We start from the raw sequence: 20,040 nt of genomic DNA, 5'->3' as shown, positions 1-20,040 counted from the left end.
TTCACAGAAAGGTCTATAGTACATTAACACTTACCCATAGAAGGGGTAGCTAGAGCAGATGTCTAGGTAGCGGAGATACAGTGGTACTTCACAGAAAGGTCTATAGTACATTAACACTTACCCATAGAAGGGGTAGCTAGAGCAGATGTCTAGGTAACGGTGATACAGTGGTACTTCACAGAAATAGTACATTAACACTTACTCATAGAAGGGGTAGCTAGAGCAGATGTCTAGGTAACGGTGATACAGTGGTACTTCACAGAAAGGTCCAAAGTACATTAACACTTACCCATAAAAGGGGTAGCTAGAGCAGATGTCTAGGTAACGGTGATACAGTGGTACTTCACAGAAAGGTCTATAGTACATTAACACTTACCCATAGAAGGGGTAGCTAGAGCAGATGTCTATGTAACGGTGATACAGTGGTACTTCACAGAAAGGTCCATAGTACATTAACACTTACCCATAGAAGGGGTAGCTAGAGCAGATGTCTAGGTAACAGAGATACAATGGTCCTTCACAGAAGGGTTGATAGTACAATGACATTTACCCTTAGAAGGGGTAGCTAGAGCAGACGTCTAGGTAACGGAGATACAATGGTCCTTCACAGAAAGGTCTATAGTACATTGACACTTACCCATAGAAGGGGTAGCTAGAGCAGATGTCTATGTAACGGTGATACAGTGGTACTTCACAGAAGGGTCTATAGTACATTGACACTTACCCATAGAAGGGGTAGCTAGAGCAGATGTCTAGGTAGCGGAGATACAGCTGAGTGCGCTCCTCCTCCCCGATATTGTCAGAAGCCTGCTGGTGAACCCCCTCTAGGTGAAGTTCATTGTACTTTTTGTTTGTCCTCCGTATCGTCTCCATCAGGGACTTCTTGGTTTTGTAGATGTGAACTGGGTAGTATTTGTTGATATCATCTCTGCAAGACAATGTTACAGAGAGTTAAACATTTAGCAACACAGATTTGTATACACTTTACTTCTAAATCAATTCATCAGTATGTTAACTTGATAACAGATGCAACAGATACTCAGAAATCATTTATTTATATCTGAAAACAGATAAAAGCAAACTCTTAGACAGAAACTTCCATATATCGCAAGTGAAACATTTGTCTAATCAGAAAAATAACATGATATCAGGATTCAATGAATAATTAAACTGATTAGTAGTACACGTAGAGTGACATTGTGTCAGTGACAACTAGTAGAGTGACATTGTGTCAGTGACAACACGTATAGTGGCATTGTGTCAGTGACAACACGTATATTGGCATTGTGTCAGTGACAACACGTAGAGGGACATTGTGTCAGTGACAACACGTAAAGTGACATTGTGTCAGTGACAACTAGTAGACTGACATTGTGTCAGTGACAACACGTATAGTGACATTGTGTCAGTGACAACTAGTAGACTGACATTGTGTCAGTGACAACACGTATAGTGGCATCGTGTCAGTGACAACACGTAGAGTTTCATTGTGTCAGTGACAACCCGTAGAGTGGCATTGTGTCAGTGATAACACGTAGAGTGGCATTGTGTCAGGGACAACACGTATAGTGTCATTGTGTCAGTGACAACACGTAAAGTGACATTGTGTCAGTGACAACCCGTAGAGTGGCATTGTGTCAATGACAACACGTATAGTGACATTGTGTCAGTGACAACCCGTAGAGTGGCATTGTGTCAATGACAACACGTATAGTGACATTGTGTCAGTGACAACCCGTAGAGTGGCATTGTGTCAATGACAACACGTATAGTGACATTGTGTCAGTGACAACACGGATAGTGCCATTGTGTCAGTGACAACTAGTAGACTGACATTGTGTCAGTGACAACACGTAAAGTGACATTGTGTCAGTGACAACCCGTAGAGTGGCATTGTGTCAGTGATAACACGTAGAGTGGCATTGTGTCAGGGACAACACGTATAGTGTCATTGTGTCAGTGACAACACGTATAGTGGCATCGTGTCAGTGACAACACGTAGAGTGGCATTGTGTCAGGGACAACACGTATAGTGTCATTGTGTCAGTGACAACACGTATAGGGGCATTGTGTCAGTGACAACACGTATATTGGCATTGTGTCAGTGACAACACGTATAGGGGCATTGTGTCAGTGACAACACGTATAGTGGCATTGTGTCAGTGACAACTCGTAGAGTGGCATTGTGTCAGGGACAACACGTAGGGTGGCATTGTGGCAGTGACAACTCGTAGAGTGGCATTGTGTCAGGGACAACACGTATAGTGTCATTGTGTCAGTGACAACACGTATAGTGGCATTGTGTCAGTGAAAACACGTAGAGTGACATTGTGTCAGTAACAACACGTGGAGTGGCATTGTGTCAGTGACAACTCGTAGAGTGGCATTGTGTCAGGGACAACACGTAGGGTGGCATTGTGGCAGTGACAACTCGTAGAGTGGCATTGTGTCAGGGACAACACGTAGGGTGGCATTGTGGCAGTGACAACTCGTAGAGTGGCATTGTGTCAGGGACAACACGTAGGGTGGCATTGTGGCAGTGACAACTCGTAGAGTGGCATTGTGTCAGTTAAAACACGTAGAGTGACATTGTGTCAGTGACAACACTCTCACACATCTATGACCAAGTGTTAACAAAACATAGCTGAATTGAGTCATTTCGGTACATATATGACAACTATTGTACATATGTTTCCAGCGTAGCTGAAATCAACATCGATTTTATGGACAACTCGTACACATTTTACACCTTTGTGTACATACACTTCATTGATCATTTGTCTGATGAAGGTGACAGTGTACATGTCATACTAGTCATTGAAACGTCACATAATTTTTTTTATTGGTTGTGTAAAAAGAATTTCTCATAATCCATACTTACTTGAAGGAAATGTTTAGAGACAACACTGTGAAATGTATATTATCTCACCACTGGATAGTCGGACTTACTTATATGTTTCTGGAGTGTGTTTACTGCTGCTGTACCTCCCTCTCTCTATGAGAGCCTGTATCCCAGCCAGGATGTCATAGTCTCTCTCAGACACAATGTATCGACCATCTATCACGTTGAACTTAGACTCATGGTATAAGAGTGATAAGACATCCTCTGTGGCAAGCTGCCAGTACTGAAACCCACAGAACAACTATTACTACACTGTCCAGTCTTAGGTCTATATCTGGTTACAGTGCATTACATGATCAAATCCAGAATGCTGATTGGATAACTACATGCTGGCTGTGTGACAATAGTGCCTGGTCCTGATGATACCGCCACTTTCTATTGACTACTGCCATGTTTTGTGCTAAGAATATCATTACTATCTTATGGGGTATTGTCAGTGTTCTAACAGATGAAGCAGTACCCTTTCCTTTGGATAGGGCATATAAATATATCCTTGATTGTCATAACCTAAATACAAGTATCACATTCACCAGGATAATACAAAAACATTTAACAATACAAGTATCACATTCACTAGGATAATACAAAAACATTTAACAATTCAAGTATCACATTCACTAGGTTAATACAAAAACATTTAACAATTCAAGTATCACATTCACTAGACAACACAAAAACATTTAACAATAAAAGTATCACATTCACTAGATAATACAAAAACCTTTCACAATACAAGTATCACATTCACTAGGATAATACAAAAACATTTAACATTACAAGTATCACATTCACTAGATAATACAGAAACATTTAACAGTACAAGTATCACATTCACTAGATAATACAGAAACATTTAACATTAAAAGTCAATGAGTATGCTAATGATTTCTGTTAGATAAAAAAAAGCTTTACACAAAATTTATGAAAAAGAACACTTGACATATTTTCTTTTAATCCATCAGAAGTTTACTAACATATGTTTCCACTTGCTCAAAGTTGCCTCAGTGAAGTAGCTAACAACCCTTTGAGTGTTTAATACCAGGAAATACAGAAGACATTACCCTTTTCTCTTCCTTCAAGGACAAGAACACATTCCTCTGGAACATGACCACTGGTTCATCTGACAAATAAAAACAATAAGCTACACTTTCCTCAGGTACTTGACTATTTTGAGGTATCACTCAATGAAGGTCTTCGTTTTGTAAGGAAACGTTCATCATCGATACTCCAGGGGTTATGCTCACTTATATAATTATGCTCTCTGCACCCCTGGAATAAGTCATAGCAAAATTGAAGGCACTCAGCTAGCCATTTGATTGGTCTCAGGTAAAAAAAGAACTGGCCGACCGCAAAGCTGATACCTGTCCTTTGAAGTTTACAGAGGAGCAACACCTGACTTCAAAGCCTTCCTGTTTCATCAACAAGGTGGAGCACACTGAGCCTTTGATTTTGTCATGACTCATTATTCCAGGGGGGCAGAGAACGTAAGTGAGCATAATCTCTGCAGTGTCAGGATGGGAATTATTACAAACTGAACGTAAAAAGATTTCAACTTAAAATTTAAGTTCGTAGTTTCATAACAGCAAGCAAATCTCATCATGTTGTATCATACTTATCACTAAGCTGTATTACCTTGAGAAACTTTATTTGTTTTTGCTTCAATACTCAAACTACAAAGCTCATCTCATAGCTGTTTAAATTATAACAACAGCTATCTCTAAGCTTACCGCGAGAAACTTCGTCTGTTTTTGCATCTGTATATATGCCACAGAACTCGTCCCATAGCTGTGCAAATTGGAAGGCTTTGTGAGAACGCTTCAGTCTTAATTCTGAAAGAAACAATAAGGTCATTTATGTTACATTTATCTCAATAAGAACTGACAAAGTTTTCATTTTATAATTCAATTACAGGTTAGTATTGGTTAAGTTTGATTTATAAGAGAATTTCAAAATGTTTGGACAAATACTGGTGTTTCTAAACTTGTTATACTACAGGTACATCTAAACATAGCAAGTAGAGATGAGACCATCAAAACTGACCTAGCTAGTAGCAGCGAGAAAATCAACTGACCAATGAAAAGTGTGAAAATATTCAAGTCCAAAAAATCACTGACTGACCTAGTAAAGGGGAGACCATCCAGATTGAAAAGATGTTATCCACGAAGTCTGGCAGCTTGCGGTGCTCTTTCACAATTTCAAATAGATCAGCGGCCTCAGCTAGTTGTCCATTACCCTCCAAATTAACGTGAATGCCCTTCCGATCTCTTAGCCAAATGACCACTTCCACATCTGAAAATTGTTTATTTGAAATTATGTTTAATAATAATTAAATTCACAAGACATTATTAAATAATGCATCATTTTAGCCTTTTATCTATATTTTCTATTAATTTGCAATTTGAAGCATCATTTTCCATTTAAGTTTTACTGAATAAGTGCTTTTTTCCTCAATTATGAATCACAATAAAAATAAATATTTTGTTACCTACAAATTGAAAATCTGTCTCATCACAACAAAAGTATTATATTATACTCCAGATCCTAAATCATCAGACTTACTGTCAGATTCCAGCATCCCAGGGTCCAGCTCACCTCCCACCAGGTGGTCATGCTCATAGTCGGGGTGGCCCTGTGTGGAAAAGTCACAGAATCAGAACATCACACCAGGTATATCTAATCTTATTGGTGTATGACTCTATCAATTATGGATAAAGAGTTTTATTAGTAAAAATCGCTACAAGTATTTTAACGAATTAAAATATATATATATATGAAATAAAACAGTTTTGTTTCAGTTCTAGTAATGAAAAAGTATTTATGCTACAGAGTCTAAGGGAATTACCAGTAGCTATCGGTATATGAGAGTTACTGGTCACTTTTTTACAACTTAAAAAAAAAGCCTTGTACTGGTTTAAAACCTCTTACTATTGTTGTGGATTTTTTTTAAGAAAATCTGATATGATGTTAGTTTATACATTTTATAAGACCGATGCAAAACAGTAAGTTTATGTTAAACTTCATCAAAATCATAAGATGAATGCAATGATAGGCACTGGCCTGGTTCTGGATCAGTAAATTATGTTACTGAGCTTTCAAAAACAACACTTTTTAGACTTACTGGTTGTGATTTTCCAAATTTAAAAGTTATATTATCAATCCCAGCGAGTCTTAAAGACTGTCCTTCCTGTTCTGAAAGATTGTCTTCCCTTTTACCTGTCGCCATGTTGTGATACTAGAGTGAGACTTAAACAAACCAGAACCCCGAGGCGATTTATCAGGTTATCACCTGTCATTATGCTGACAGATCTAGCCCTTCATCTCCGTCACGCATGGGTGACACCCACGGGATACCTTCAGGTAGGACCAGGTTACTTCAGTTAACAATCAGGGATGTTGCTTAGTACTTATGAATATATACATAAGTTATATGTGATCAAAGAAACACAAGGTAAAACAGGTACGCCCAAGCGATACATTGATAGTAACATCATATCGGTAAAAATGTAAACAAACCGACGACAGGCGAAACGTAACTAAGCACTCAAAATCATCGTTTCCAAATTATTAGACAGTAACATCAGTGATATATAAGACTATTGGAACATTTTTTATGTGTATATAGTAAATATAACTTCAAATATGAGTTAAGTTTGAAAATAATGCTTATTAAAAATGACAGTTAGTAACAAACTACCTGTTTGTACGCCATTTTGAATCCTTGTCAATAACTTATAAAACCAACGACTGGTGAGAAATTCCGGAATCAAACCAGTACCGCCGTTGGAACGTGATTAATATTTGCCATCTGATATTACTTTCTGATAAGCACTGACAAATGTTTTCAATGACAGCTTTCTCCTAAATTTGGGACATTTAACAAACATGTTTACCTTACTATCTTATATTTGATGTTATAACGTTACATAACAGGACACTTTATAAATGTGAAATTCATAGTCACTACTGTATGACTCATAACGTTACACTTGCCAACTTTTTGTTTCCATCGGGGGCGTGCTCCCGAAATGTTTATATAAAGTACGTGTGTGTATACCATATGGAGAATAAATCACACTTTCAGTTGGCATATTTTAGCTGTTCTTTAACATAAATTCATCAGATGTTAAAAGAAATAGTAATAGTTTAGCATTTAGGGTCTGAAGACTAGAAAGAGCTCACGCATTAGTCGACTCATAAGTTAAATTCCACTGTCAGAACTTATAGAGACATTTCGCAAAATATCTTTCTAATGCTAGTACACGCAGTCATATTGACAGGTAAAATGTTTAAAATCGGGTCATAAAGATGACTCCGCTGATAGAACCCCTTCGGTTTTTTTAATGATTCCTCTTCGATTTTCTTCACTTTCCAGCTGTCCTCCCTTTCAAACACTCTCATAGAGTTGTTCAAGTCTATGATGATGTTGTGTATGCTGGCCAGGTCTGTAATGGTTGATTTATTGTTGTGTATGCTGGCAAGGTTTGTAATGGTTGATTTATTGTTGGGTTATAAGCTGGCAAGGTCTGGAATGGTTGATTTATTGTTGGGTATGCTGGCAAGGTCTGTATTTTTTGATTTATTGTTCCGTAGGCTGGCAAGGTCTGGAATGGTTGAATTATTGGTGTGTAGGCTGGCAAGGTCTGGAATGGTTGAATTATTGGTGTGTAGGCTGGCAAGGACTGTAATGGTTGATTTAGGGTTGTGTATGCTGGCCAGGTCTGTAATGGGTGATTTTTTGTTGTGTATGCTTGCCAGGTCTGTAATGGTTGAATTATTGTTGTGTTATAAGCTGGCAACGTCTGTAATGGTTGATTTATTTTTGTGTATGCTGGCCAGGTCTGTAATGGTTGATTGATTGTTGTGTAGGCTGGCCAGGTCTGTAATGATTGATTTTTTGTTGTGTAGGCTGGCAGTGTCTGTAATGGTTGATTGATTGTTGTGTAGGCTGGCAAGGCCTGTAATGGTTGTTTTATTGTTGTTTTGTAAGCTGGCAAGGTCTGGAATGGTTGAATTATTGGTGTGTAGGCTGGCAAGGGCTGGAATGGTTGATTTATTGTTGGGTTATAAGCTGGCAAGGTCTGGAATGGTTGAATTATTGGTGTGTAGGCTGGCAAGGACTGCAATGGTTGATTTATTGTTGGGTTATAAGCTGGCAAGGTCTGGAATGGTTGAATTATTGGTGTGTAGGCTGGCAAGGTCGGTAATGGTTTATTTATTGTTGTGTTATAAGCTGGCAAGGGCTGGAATTGTTGATTTATTGTTGTGTATGCTGGCCCGGTCTGTAATGGTTGATTTAGGGTTGTGTATGCTGGCCAGGTCTGTAATGGTTCATTTATTGTTGTGTAGGCTAGCAAGGTCTGTAATGGTTTATTTTTTGTTGTGTTATAAGCTGGCAACGTCTGTAATGGTTGATTTTTTGTTGTGTAGGCTGGCCAGGTCTGTAATGGTTCATTTATTGTTGTGTAGGCTGGGAAGGGCTGTAAGGACCTATCTGTTAAAATGTCTAAGTCTGGTGTCAGGGCCAGAGGAAACTCGGGCTAGACTATCCTTTCCTGCTTTAGGAATCTGTCTTTCGGATGAACTAATAGCTGTTTGATGGTGTGATGTTTGCGCAGCACTCTTGAAAGTGCTTCAGACCCCCCTTGTATGGTAAAGTGACCATGCCGCTAGATTTTCTCTCTGTGATGTACTTTAGTGTTTCTTGGGCCATTAATCTCATTGGTTTTCTTTTTCTTTTCTTTTTTTTAACTTTATCGACCATTCAGAGTATCCACCTGTCAGTTTTCTATTAATGTGTGTGTTCATAACAAACTGTTGAATCCTATTCCGAATAATTGGTAGGTTGTGAAAACCATATGAATGGGCATCAATAAAAGCTGTTTCTTGTCGGTATCTGATGACAATATTCTAGTTGGGGATTATAGAAAGGTCTCTTTATTATAACAATATATTTAGGTCGTCAATGATAAAGCACTGACTTGCCTAAACTGACAACTACACCTTGAAGGGCTAAACGGTCGTTACCAGTTTAACACTCAAATGGGACGTTGATATTTTCGTGATTTTGGTTTACGGTGTTCCTTTGTGTACAATGCAAATGCTTTAAAGTGTTGTCTGGTACAGCCGACGAGCCCCATAAAATACCAAAAAGGGTGAAGTCAAGAGGCACTGACAGGCCAGAAACCATGGTAATGAGTGATGCTCACCGCTTTCATTTGAGGTGTGTTATCAAGCAAAACTGGTTCTGGAAAAGGCCACTGCATGCATGTGCCATAGGCGTGGGATGCAGATCCGAATAAGTAAGGTCTATAGAATCAGAATCAATGTGTGCATGTCATCAACAGTTTGCTCACGCGTTTTGGATCTTTGTAAAAAATAGAAACAATTATGGCCCTGCATTTTACTGAGATTGATTTTATGTCTCCTGCATAAGATATTTTATCCAGACATAATCTAGAATGTGTACATGTAGGCAGGCTCAACGCAATATCTAAACAATTGGCAAAATCTTCAAAAAAACTCTTGACCAGATTATACCAAAAATCTTACAAATGACAATTTGATAAAATTTCAGGAAAGTAGGCACGGTGAAGATACCACAGGTAACAACTACCAGGAAGGGCAAGAATCCTTTCGCTATGAAGCTGCCCAGGTGTGGAACAGGCTACCTAATGAGGTAAAACAAACAGAAAACCACCAAGTTTTTAGTAGGCTGTTGTGAACCTGGGATAGCAATCTTTGCACATGTACTATTGTTCCTGATTGTTTCCATTTTCTTAAAGACTGCAGTTTTACCATCGGATCGAGTAGATTGTATATATACGTAGTTCGCTATAGAATCTACGTTTGATTTTTTCATATATAGTGCGTTTTTTATTCGCATGGCAATATATGCTTTGTGATTAGCTACATATTGATTGTTATATATATCTGTTTAATTTTGCAATACTTTTAATAAAATACACCAATGTATTTTCATTTTATCCTTGATGTTTGTGATATCAAACTTTTCATGCCTTTTTGCTGTTTACAAGTGTTTTGTCTTAAATCTTACTTCTGTATTTTAACTGTCTACATTCTGTTATATTTCAGGTCACTTATTTTTGTCTTTTGCTTTTGTTAATTTTGTTTTGTTTATGCCCAGTCTTTCTGATGTACTTATGCTAAAATTTGATTTTTTTCTCATAATTATATAATGCTTTTATGTATATGCTATGGAAATATCCTTGATAAGGCAACACGAAACTTAATTCTTGCATATTTCTTTTAGCAATGGGCTTGCCTAGGAATTAAGACAGTGACAAAAGGTGCCCAGGAGACAGCGGGCTAACCAGAGGTTGCCCAGGGAGACAGCGGGCTAACCTGGTGACTAGGGAGATAAATATGTCAGAAAGAATGAATAGGTAGGTGAGAAGAATAATAGGGGTCCAAATCAATTTCAGTATCTCACTGAAGAAGAAACGATCAGACAGTGCTAAACAGGGGTCATTTTCCCTAAACATCCAAACTTCTCATATGCTTCCATTCACTTCTGGCTTGCACTTCGATAATGTCCACCTGTTAAACGCCAGCAGATACATTGCCTTGAATGTTGTTTGGTCGATGTACATTTTCCAGGACCGCTGATGATCTGGACATTAATGTAGTACAGAGTGGTTCCGCAATCTCCTCATCCTCGTGACAAGTGATTTCTTTGCATTGAAGTGCACAATCCGTACCTCTTCCTTGCACGTGGTCTTCAAAGGACGGAGCAGTCAATATATGTAGTGATGGTCCTGTATAAAAGACAGCAATCTACCTGCTTCTTTTTGTCCTTGTCTCATCTGTTTCCATCTCCTCTAGAGTTTTAAGAAACGGTGCATCACAAGGGTGGCCATCACTGAAGTTTGTAGTTCATTTGAATGCTGTGAGCTTCATTTGATCCATGATTTCACTTGAGCTCCATGACTTAAAACAATAAACGTGGATACATTCAGCAAGTAATACATTTTTCAAAGATGGAAGATAATGTGACGACATGTTAACATTCTTCAACACTGCAGGCATATTAACGACGAGATGAGACGAAAGGAAAAGACGGGCATGTAAGACAAGCTAAACACTATTCAGTTTGTTCGAGAAGTTTGACACTCGACATCAATTATTTAAATACTGGTAAAACATCAAAATGTAAGTTAAATTGGTGATTTATGTCAGACGTAAATGTATTGGTTTTGTCACAGCTCAACAAGATGGTGGTGAAAATTGAGTTAACCATCTCGTGGGAGAAGGTTGTAAAAATATATACGAGACTAAGATTGTCATGTTTTAGGAGCTAGGCCTAACGGAATGTTCAAATTGAGGAACTAGACGGGTGGTTATTCCCGGTAAAGATTAGTTGCTGGTGAGTTCTAACACAATCAATGTGTGGATGGTAGACCAAAAAGTTACCGATGAGGAGGCTTTCTGAAGCAGAAGGAATGACACCATGCTGGTTGTATAACAAGGGAAACTATTTCAGCTGGAACAAAATAATGGCGAGAAGTGGAAAGGCTTCCCGAGGATGTAGTGCTACAAGGGTCGATGAAGTCATCATTCTTCCATGATGAACCTCTAATGCCTTTACAGCTTCCCAACAATGATTCTGTGATGATGCTTTTTATACATGGGCACCTTGACGTTGACCTCTACTGGCTGGTTGGCTCACCGACAATGTATCTGTTGTACGTTTTTCATGCTCTTGTCTCATTGACTGCTAATGATACTACAATCTTATTTCGTAAACTTGTTTTTTGGTCATTTAACTTTGACCTCAAATGGCTGCTTGAACATCAAACAGATTTTCTCCCCACCCCTTGTTACATCAGCCCTGATCACCTGTCAATGGTGGCTTCAACTCCTGTAACAGTACCTATTTTAGCGCACGCCAATTTCAGCCCAAATTTTGAACAGATTAGTAAATTGAAGAGTTAGTGTTTCCAAAATACTGTATATGCAATAGAAAGGGATATTCAGAAAAATCAGAGCAATCAAAATCAAAAGTGAAAAGTGCTCAAATAAAATTACCCCTAAAATATGCACACCAGATCACAGTACAACCCGTCTCTTTGAACTTTGACCTATGTCACTGTAGTGGTCTCTAGTATGTAGTATTTACCTACCTCATTATGTCGAGGGTCGGCCCTAATAAAAGGTATACATATTAATCAGTAATAAATACTTAGAATTGGTGACATACACAATTTATACCAATAACTCTACATCTAATCTCCAAACGAAGGAAACTCTCTACAAAAATAACAAAACACTTGATATGCATATTACATTTTTATTACAAAAAATATTGGAATGTTTATTTCTGTAGAACATCTGGTATATAACATAACAAAATAGATATACAAAATAAAATATGTATATACTTTATAGATTACTGTATAAGATATGACTAAACACAGTTACATGGACTACATATTATACTATAAATCAGCATGTAGGAAAGGTAAATGGATAACATCTCGGATGTTTTTGGTCGTATTGAGCACTGTCATGTTGTTTATAACCTACTTCCCTAAATGTTGTATATAAAGTACTACAACAAAAATAACATCACTTCTTTGGGCAGGTCACTGTTGTCTTTGTAGATGTGAGCAAAATAATCTTTATCAAAATAGTCTTTTAGGATAATCAATAACATTTCATAAGATAATATCACAAAATATTGGAATTAACATTGTACCTTGGTCACGTTTTTAAACATTTAATCAGTATCTGTAAATTTTATAAACACCTACGGGGTATCAGCTGTTAATTGGTATCTGTAACTTTATAAACTATTTTGAGGACTTTCATCTGTTAATTGGTACCTTTGACTTTATAAATTATTTGAAAGGGTATCAACTGTTGATTGGGATGTGTAAATATTATAAACACTTTAGGGGTATCAACTGTTAATTGGGATGTGTAAATATTACAAACACTTTAGGGGTATCAACTGTTAATTGGGATGTGTTAATATTATAAACACTTTAGGGGTATCAACTGTCATTTACAAACACATTACCAATACTACATGCCTCAAACAGTACATATCATAACCTTGTCTTACTTCCAATTCAAATGTATAGTAACCTAATTTATAAATATATATATATATTGAACACGTGAGTCCCCCTGATGAACCTCTAAAGAGGTGAAAGCGCTAGGGAGGTACTAAGAAACTCTTGTCATTTGTTTTTTATATATATATCTTGATATATAAATAACATGTTCTGATATGTAGGAACTCTTTTTCTGTTTAAATATGACATATTTTGGAATAACAATGTATTATTATTAATCCACACACCAAAACTCCTCAGTAAACAGGAAATGTAAAGGACACCAGTAACAAAAGCACTCTTAGATGATTTGCATTCCCCTTTTATACTTTATCTATCTCAAACACCTCATTAATCCATCCGGTGTAGTGCATTCAGTTTAACTCAGCAAAGCCTCAAGCTTAAACTAATCAAGTTTACACTTGAGTTGAGATTTCTCTGTCTTCATCAAGTAGTAGCATACATGCCATATCTAACAATTTGAGCGTGAGACTAGCGAAAATTACTCCCGAAAAATAATGTCATGTCATATCAATGCATTGACATCACCTCAACAGTAAGTAGCAGACCATGGAAGACAACTCTGGATTTTCTGGAAAAACATGCAATCAACTCTAATTTTTCATGCAATCACAGCTTGTAGTTAAGATGGAAGAAATACAATCACCCCCTACCCAGAGGGTGTGACAGAAATCTCCAACCCTTGGGATGCTATTCTCGAATGTCTTGACCCTCGTCAAAGCCTCGGGTAAGACAATCAAGAATATCATCCCTTGTGTTGGAGATTTCTCTGTCACACCCTCAAGGTTATAGGCGAAGATTCTATAGGTCTCATCCTAGGGTGGAGACGGGGGAATTCCCCTAGTCATTGTATGATGTCATGTCAACAATACAATGACCTCACGTCAATATGATGCATTAATGTCAGCTCAACAATACAATGACGTCACGTCAATATGATGCATTAACGTCCGCTCAACAATACAATGACCTCACGTCAATATGATGCATTAACGTCAGCTCAACAATGCATGGACCCTGTAACCTCAACATAGCACCATTTATATGACAGGAAAAACAGGGTAAGAGAAAAAGAATCACTCACCCCCTTGAGGTGAGATTGGAAATCTCAAACCACGGGGAAAGATTATTAAGTTGTCAAACACTAATTGGCAAGCCTCGTGTTTGACAACTTACAAACTTCTACCTTGGGTCATGATTCCCCCATCTCTCCCCCAAAGGAGTGAAAGATTCTAGTAATCTTGCACATTTAGAGGTGAGAGAGAAAGGTGATTTTACAATTTGAAGTTTAAAAGTATTTATGGCACAAACAAACTACAGGTAAAAGTAATATATATAAGTACATATGACTTAAGGCAATTATTTCGGCACACACCAGATATTAAGACAAACAAAAGATGTCCATTTCAAACAAAAACTACACGCGCTCTTATAATGTACAAAACTGCTTACCTTAACTGTTGAATTATCTCGGGTACAGTTAACCATTTACAGAAATAATATCTAAATAGACAAACATTTAATTAGTACAATAGGTTTCATCACTGCAATATGTGGCAGATAACAGAAAAACTCTTTCATAGAAGCAGCTGAGAATTGAAATTAAAATCAAAACCAGAACATGATATGGAAACAAATATGACTCGTCCATAAAGATTGATAAAATGTAGGTTGTAAAAATGTCAATTTGGCTAATAATGTTAATTATTTTGAGCACTTTCCCAAACAGCCAAAAGAGGATTTTTAGTCAGGGAAACCCCATCACTTTCATAGATTTAATGAATATGGCTATATTTACAGTATTATATTAACAATACCTAATATCTCTGCAGTTCAAAAAATCATATTCAATTGGTTTGATATCTATTCCATGCATTATCGCATCTAGAAATTATTTACTCATTAATTGATATTGTTTCCTGTATCCATAAATGCCGACTTGGGGAAATTTGAGCAGTTTTCTGCCATAGCTCTTTAAGTATATATTTTTGCTTGTCTTGTATTTGGTGGCTTAAAAAGTGTAATGTAAATTAAATGTAATGTATACGTATTGATGTCATTTGACTGTAAACTTTTACTATTTAGTTATTGTTATAGTTTAGTTTAAACATATTTTATTGTCATGAAAATGGATTGGGCACAAGTTATTAAACTTATATTAAGCCCTTTATTGTTATATCTGTATTTTACATCATGTATATATAATGATTGTATCATGTGTATATGATAAACAATATGCAGTAGCCCTTTTCAGGGAATAAGTGTTTATTATTTAGTTTTATCTATTTCATACCCCTAAAAAATATTAAAACTTAAAAACTATATATCCATAAAGTAAATATCGTTAACCTAACATATCACATCCACAGAAAAGCTACAAGTCAGACATGTAACTTTAACTTAGGTAAGTTACCTGTGGGGTACCGGTAAGTATGAAACAGACTATAATTGGTTTGACATTGTCTTCCTATATCAACACTTTTCATTGTTCTATAAGAGTGGGGGAACTGAGACCACCCCCACAAAAGTTTCCCACATCGTTTGGCACAATCAGGAAAACTTTCAAGGCAGTAATGTGAAGGAACTTTTATTTGTACACACTTCTAAATATTTTTGTCATTAAAACACAAGTATTCAGGTCAAAGATGTCACTGTTCACATGTATACATTGAAATACCTCTGTGATATATAATATAATATCTAAGGTAGTCTTGGTGATGTCTGAAACCAATTAATGGACAATCTATGGCATCACACAATACTGTATCATTACAATCCACCTAAAGAGCTTATACAGTGAAAGGTTAATGCAAAATGCTTTGTCCTATTTTTTCTTTTAAAATGTATATATGTATAGAAAAAAATATATGATATGATAAATGTACCTCTAAATAAACAATGATAACAAGAAGGTCCTATTAAAATAGTAACAAACAAACTATTACATATGTACGTGACTCTGATATATATATGTAAATCTATGTATCTTTGTTTATATTATATCAAAACATTCTGATATGCTATGAAGAGAAATATAAAAAAGACTTTTGTCTTACATAAAGGATGTATTAATTCTAAAATAACGAATGTCACATATCAAGCATTTCAACAATTTCACAACTTTAAACTTTGAGTACAAAAATTGTATAAAATATTTATGTTTATACAACCTTTTCCTGAATAAAACAGATGACAACTATTTCATAGTTACGTTTTGTGTACTAACCATCACCAGAATAGCTAACTCAAACATTTTTCACAAAGTCTAAAAATTCAATAAAGCACAACACACTTCTGTAAAATAAGTAGAAGAGCACACAGTGAAAGCAGCACGACTACATAAAGGTACTTCACCAACGGAAACATATTGATGGTCACTGATGGAATGTTAGCAGTGCAATAACATAATGGAATGTCAACAATGGAATGAAATATTGAAAAAATGACCTGTCACCAATGGAATGAGATAATGACATATCCCAATGATATAACATAATGACCTGTCATCAATCAGAATGACATAATGACATGTCACCAATCAAAATGACTTAATGACATGTCACCAATCAGAATGACATAATGACATATCACCAATGCAATGTCATAATGACATGTCACCAATCAGAATGACATAATGACATATCACCAATCAGAATGACTTAATGACATATCACATTCGTATAACATAACAACCTGTCACCAACGCAATGACTTAATGACATATCACAATGGTATAACATAATGACCTGTTAACAGTGGAATGACATGATGACATGTCACCAATCAGAATAACATGTCACCAGAATAACATGTCACCAATCAGAATAACATGTCACCAATCATAACGACATGTCACCAATCAGAATGACATAATGACATATCACCAATCAGAATGACTTAATGACATATCACACTCGTATAACATAACAACCTGTCACCAACGCAATGACTTAATGACATATAACAATGGTATAACATAATGACCTGTTAACAGTGGAATGACATGATGGCATGTCACCAATCAGAATAACATGCCACCCATCAGAATGACATGTCACCAATCATATCGATATGTCACCAATCAGAATGACATAATATGACATGTCACCAATCAGAATGACAAGACAATGTCTGATGTCCCCTATAAAAAGTAACACCATCCTTCATCAGATATTTCTTTACCTACAGGTTTATGGAGTACCAGCTGATAATAAACATGGAAGAAAAACTTATCACTACCTCCACCATTCCGGATCCTGGCAAGGTACAGGGGGAAAAAAATCTCAGGGGAGGATTGACAGCGGAGGGGGGTAGAGCCTCCTCATTTCATGTTCAAATTGTTTATTTCTTCATGCAAAAACTGCCGGTCAGATTTATAGGTTTGGAAAAAATCAACATCTTTTTTCCAGAATTGGGTCCCATCCTTTAAAAACTTGGGAATCTGCCAAAGTTCCCTGGACATAATATGTTAAAAGTGAATGGTTGAATGTAGATCTAGACAGCTCTGACATCAGTTGGGAGTATTATGCATAGTAAAAAAAAGGTTATTTCCTCGAGTCCAGAGTGATGATCACGTGACTGTTGCACTCAACTATCCAAACATTCACCGGTCAGCGAGTACTTCTTCAGACACAGGCGGTCAACTTTGTTACACAGACCATTACAAAATCCTTCTGTAAAACAATAGGACAGAAAGCCAACTTAACAATTAATTAACGTAGATCTTTACAAATCTCTTTTGTAAAGACAACAGGATGTGACGTCATGTGATTGTTTTAAAATAGAGCAATTTAAATGACACAACTTTATCAACTTATATTTCTGAAAGTGTAACATAACTTGTTTATAAACAAGAGGCCCAGAGGGCCTGTATTGCTCACCTGGATATCTAGGCAATCATGGCAAAATATTCTCCAAATGAGATCCAAGGGAATAGGCCAGACTCCAAGGCTAATCTTGTAGCATATCTGTATTACATTTTTCATGCCCAGCAATTTTATGTATGGTTATGGGGTGAGGATCTCAACTGTTTCCAAGCGTTGAAACTAGGTCTCAAGGGTTGTGGCAAGACCCCAGGATCAATTCTAATATCATGACTGCATTCATCTCCTTATGTCCAGCATTTGTATATACAATTTTGGGGTAGGGATCTCAACTGTTTCAAAGTTATGACCAGGGGTTAAGTCTGCAAGGGGTGGGCAGACCCTGGGGTCAATTCTAATATCATGAATGCATTCATCTTTTTATGCCCAACAATTGTATATAGAGTTTTGGGGTGGGGATCTTAGCCATTTCAAAGTTATGACCCAGGGCTTAAGTCTCCAAGGGTGGGGCAGACCCCAAGGCCATTTTGGAAGCATAAGTGCATTCATCTCTTTATACTCAGCAATTGTATATATGGTTACAGGGTAGGGATCTCAACTGTTTCTAAGCTTTGACTTAGAAACTTTGTCCCTAGGGATTCGGTCAGACCCCAGGGTCTATTCTAATATCATGAATGCATTCGTCTCTTTATGCCCAGCATTTGTATATATAGTTTTGGGGTGGGGATCTCAACCATTTCAAAGTTATGACCCAGGGACTAGTTCTCCAAGGGTGGTGCCAGACCAGGCCCCACCTCTCAGCCCCCTGGGGGGTCAGCCCAACCATTTGTACAATTTTGAATCCCCGCCTCCCATGAATGCTTCAAACCAAATATTATTGGTATCCATTGCATAGTTCTACAGAAGAAGTCATTTATAGCAATAAAGCCAAATTGCCCCCTTTTGGCCTCATCCCTCAGCCCCCTGGGGGGTCAGCCCCACCATCTGTACAATTTTGAATCTCCACTACCTAGGAATACTTCCAATCAAATATGGTTGATCACCATCCCTTGGTTGCAGAGAAGATGTTGCTGACAGCAATATGGTCAAGTAATCATTTTTGGCCCCACCCCTCAGCCCCCTGGGGGGTCACCCCCACGATTTGTACAATTTTGAATTCCCACCACCTCGGGATGCTTCCAGTCAGATTTAGTTAAATTCCAATCAGTGGTTAAGAAGAAGAAGTCATTTGAAGAAATTGTTGACGTACGGACGACGTACGGAAGCCACGGTATGGCATACGTTCACCTTGGTCCTTTGGACCCGGTGGGCTAAAAAGCACAGAAATAACATCATTGCATGAAAAAGTAAAGGAATACAAACCATTTTTATCTTCTGACGTGTCATATGATTTTTCCCGATGTTTCTTATTAACACATGTCTCTACCAATGCATCCATGAAAGTAGCCTGTGTAATATAAAGTATGCTATACAACAGTGAAAATATACAAAACACTATACCACACAACAGAAAACAAGAGGCCCAGAGGGCCTTTATCGCTCACCTGAATAAATGTTTAAAATAATTGGTATGAAGTAAAGATACAGCACTCCATGGTAGGTGCTGTAAGTACACATGAAATTTCAGAAAGATCCATCAAGTACTTGAGATATAGCAAGGACAAACTTCAAACAGAGCCCCACCCCTATGCCCTAAGGGAGTCATACCCACCATTTATACAAAACTGAGTCCCCTTGACCCAGGGATGCTCCAGACTAAATAAGGATACAATCCCTTAATCCCTATGGTAGAGGAAAGATTTTAAAAGTATTATCTCTATTTCCCCTATTGGGCCCTGCCTCTCTGCCTCTCTGGGGGGTCAGGCACACTGTTTATACAAAATTGGTTCCCCTTCACCCAAGGGTGTTTCATACCAAATTTTGACAAAATCCTGCCATTGAAGAATTTGCTATATTTCCCCTATTGGGCCCCTTCTTCCAGGGGGGGGCACACTCGCTGTTTATACGAAATGAGGTCCCTTTTGCCCAAGGTAGCTCCAGACTAAATTAGGATAATATCCCTTAATCCCTATGGTAGACAAGGTTACCGCGAGCGGTATATAATACGCCCGTCACACATTGAATGAGCAGTTGTTTGTATGATTGAAATATATGAAGTATTTGTGAGTAATTGATATTAAAAGAGAAATCATTCAACATAACTGGTAGATCAATGAGT

General features: G+C 37.3%; 1 protein-coding gene and 1 long non-coding RNA gene across 2 annotated transcripts in view; one reads left to right on the top strand and one right to left on the bottom strand.

Moving 5' to 3' along the window:
* Positions 1-6,140, bottom strand: part of LOC110441625 — a 60,322-nt gene extending 54,182 nt beyond the window's left edge. Inside the window, 7 exon segments of the mRNA XM_021484819.1 lie at positions 725-928; positions 2,950-3,125; positions 3,964-4,022; positions 4,630-4,731; positions 5,021-5,191; positions 5,462-5,531; positions 6,021-6,140. Coding sequence (XP_021340494.1) covers positions 725-928; positions 2,950-3,125; positions 3,964-4,022; positions 4,630-4,731; positions 5,021-5,191; positions 5,462-5,531; positions 6,021-6,125 — 887 coding nt within the window. The 5' untranslated portion in view covers positions 6,126-6,140.
* A 511-nt stretch (positions 6,141-6,651) lies between these two features.
* Positions 6,652-13,063, top strand: LOC110441628. Its single transcript, XR_002461893.1, has 3 exons — positions 6,652-6,689; positions 9,477-9,578; positions 10,173-13,063. It is a non-coding gene; the product is annotated as an uncharacterized LOC110441628 (long non-coding RNA).
* The last annotated feature ends 6,977 nt before the right edge of the window (positions 13,064-20,040 follow it).

This window comes from Mizuhopecten yessoensis, unplaced genomic scaffold, assembly GCF_002113885.1.
Source record: "Mizuhopecten yessoensis strain PY_sf001 unplaced genomic scaffold, ASM211388v2 scaffold716065, whole genome shotgun sequence".
Lineage (NCBI taxonomy): Eukaryota > Metazoa > Mollusca > Bivalvia > Pectinida > Pectinidae > Mizuhopecten > Mizuhopecten yessoensis.
Note: the sequence above shows the minus strand (reverse complement) of the source record. Positions and strands in the feature narration are given on the sequence as shown.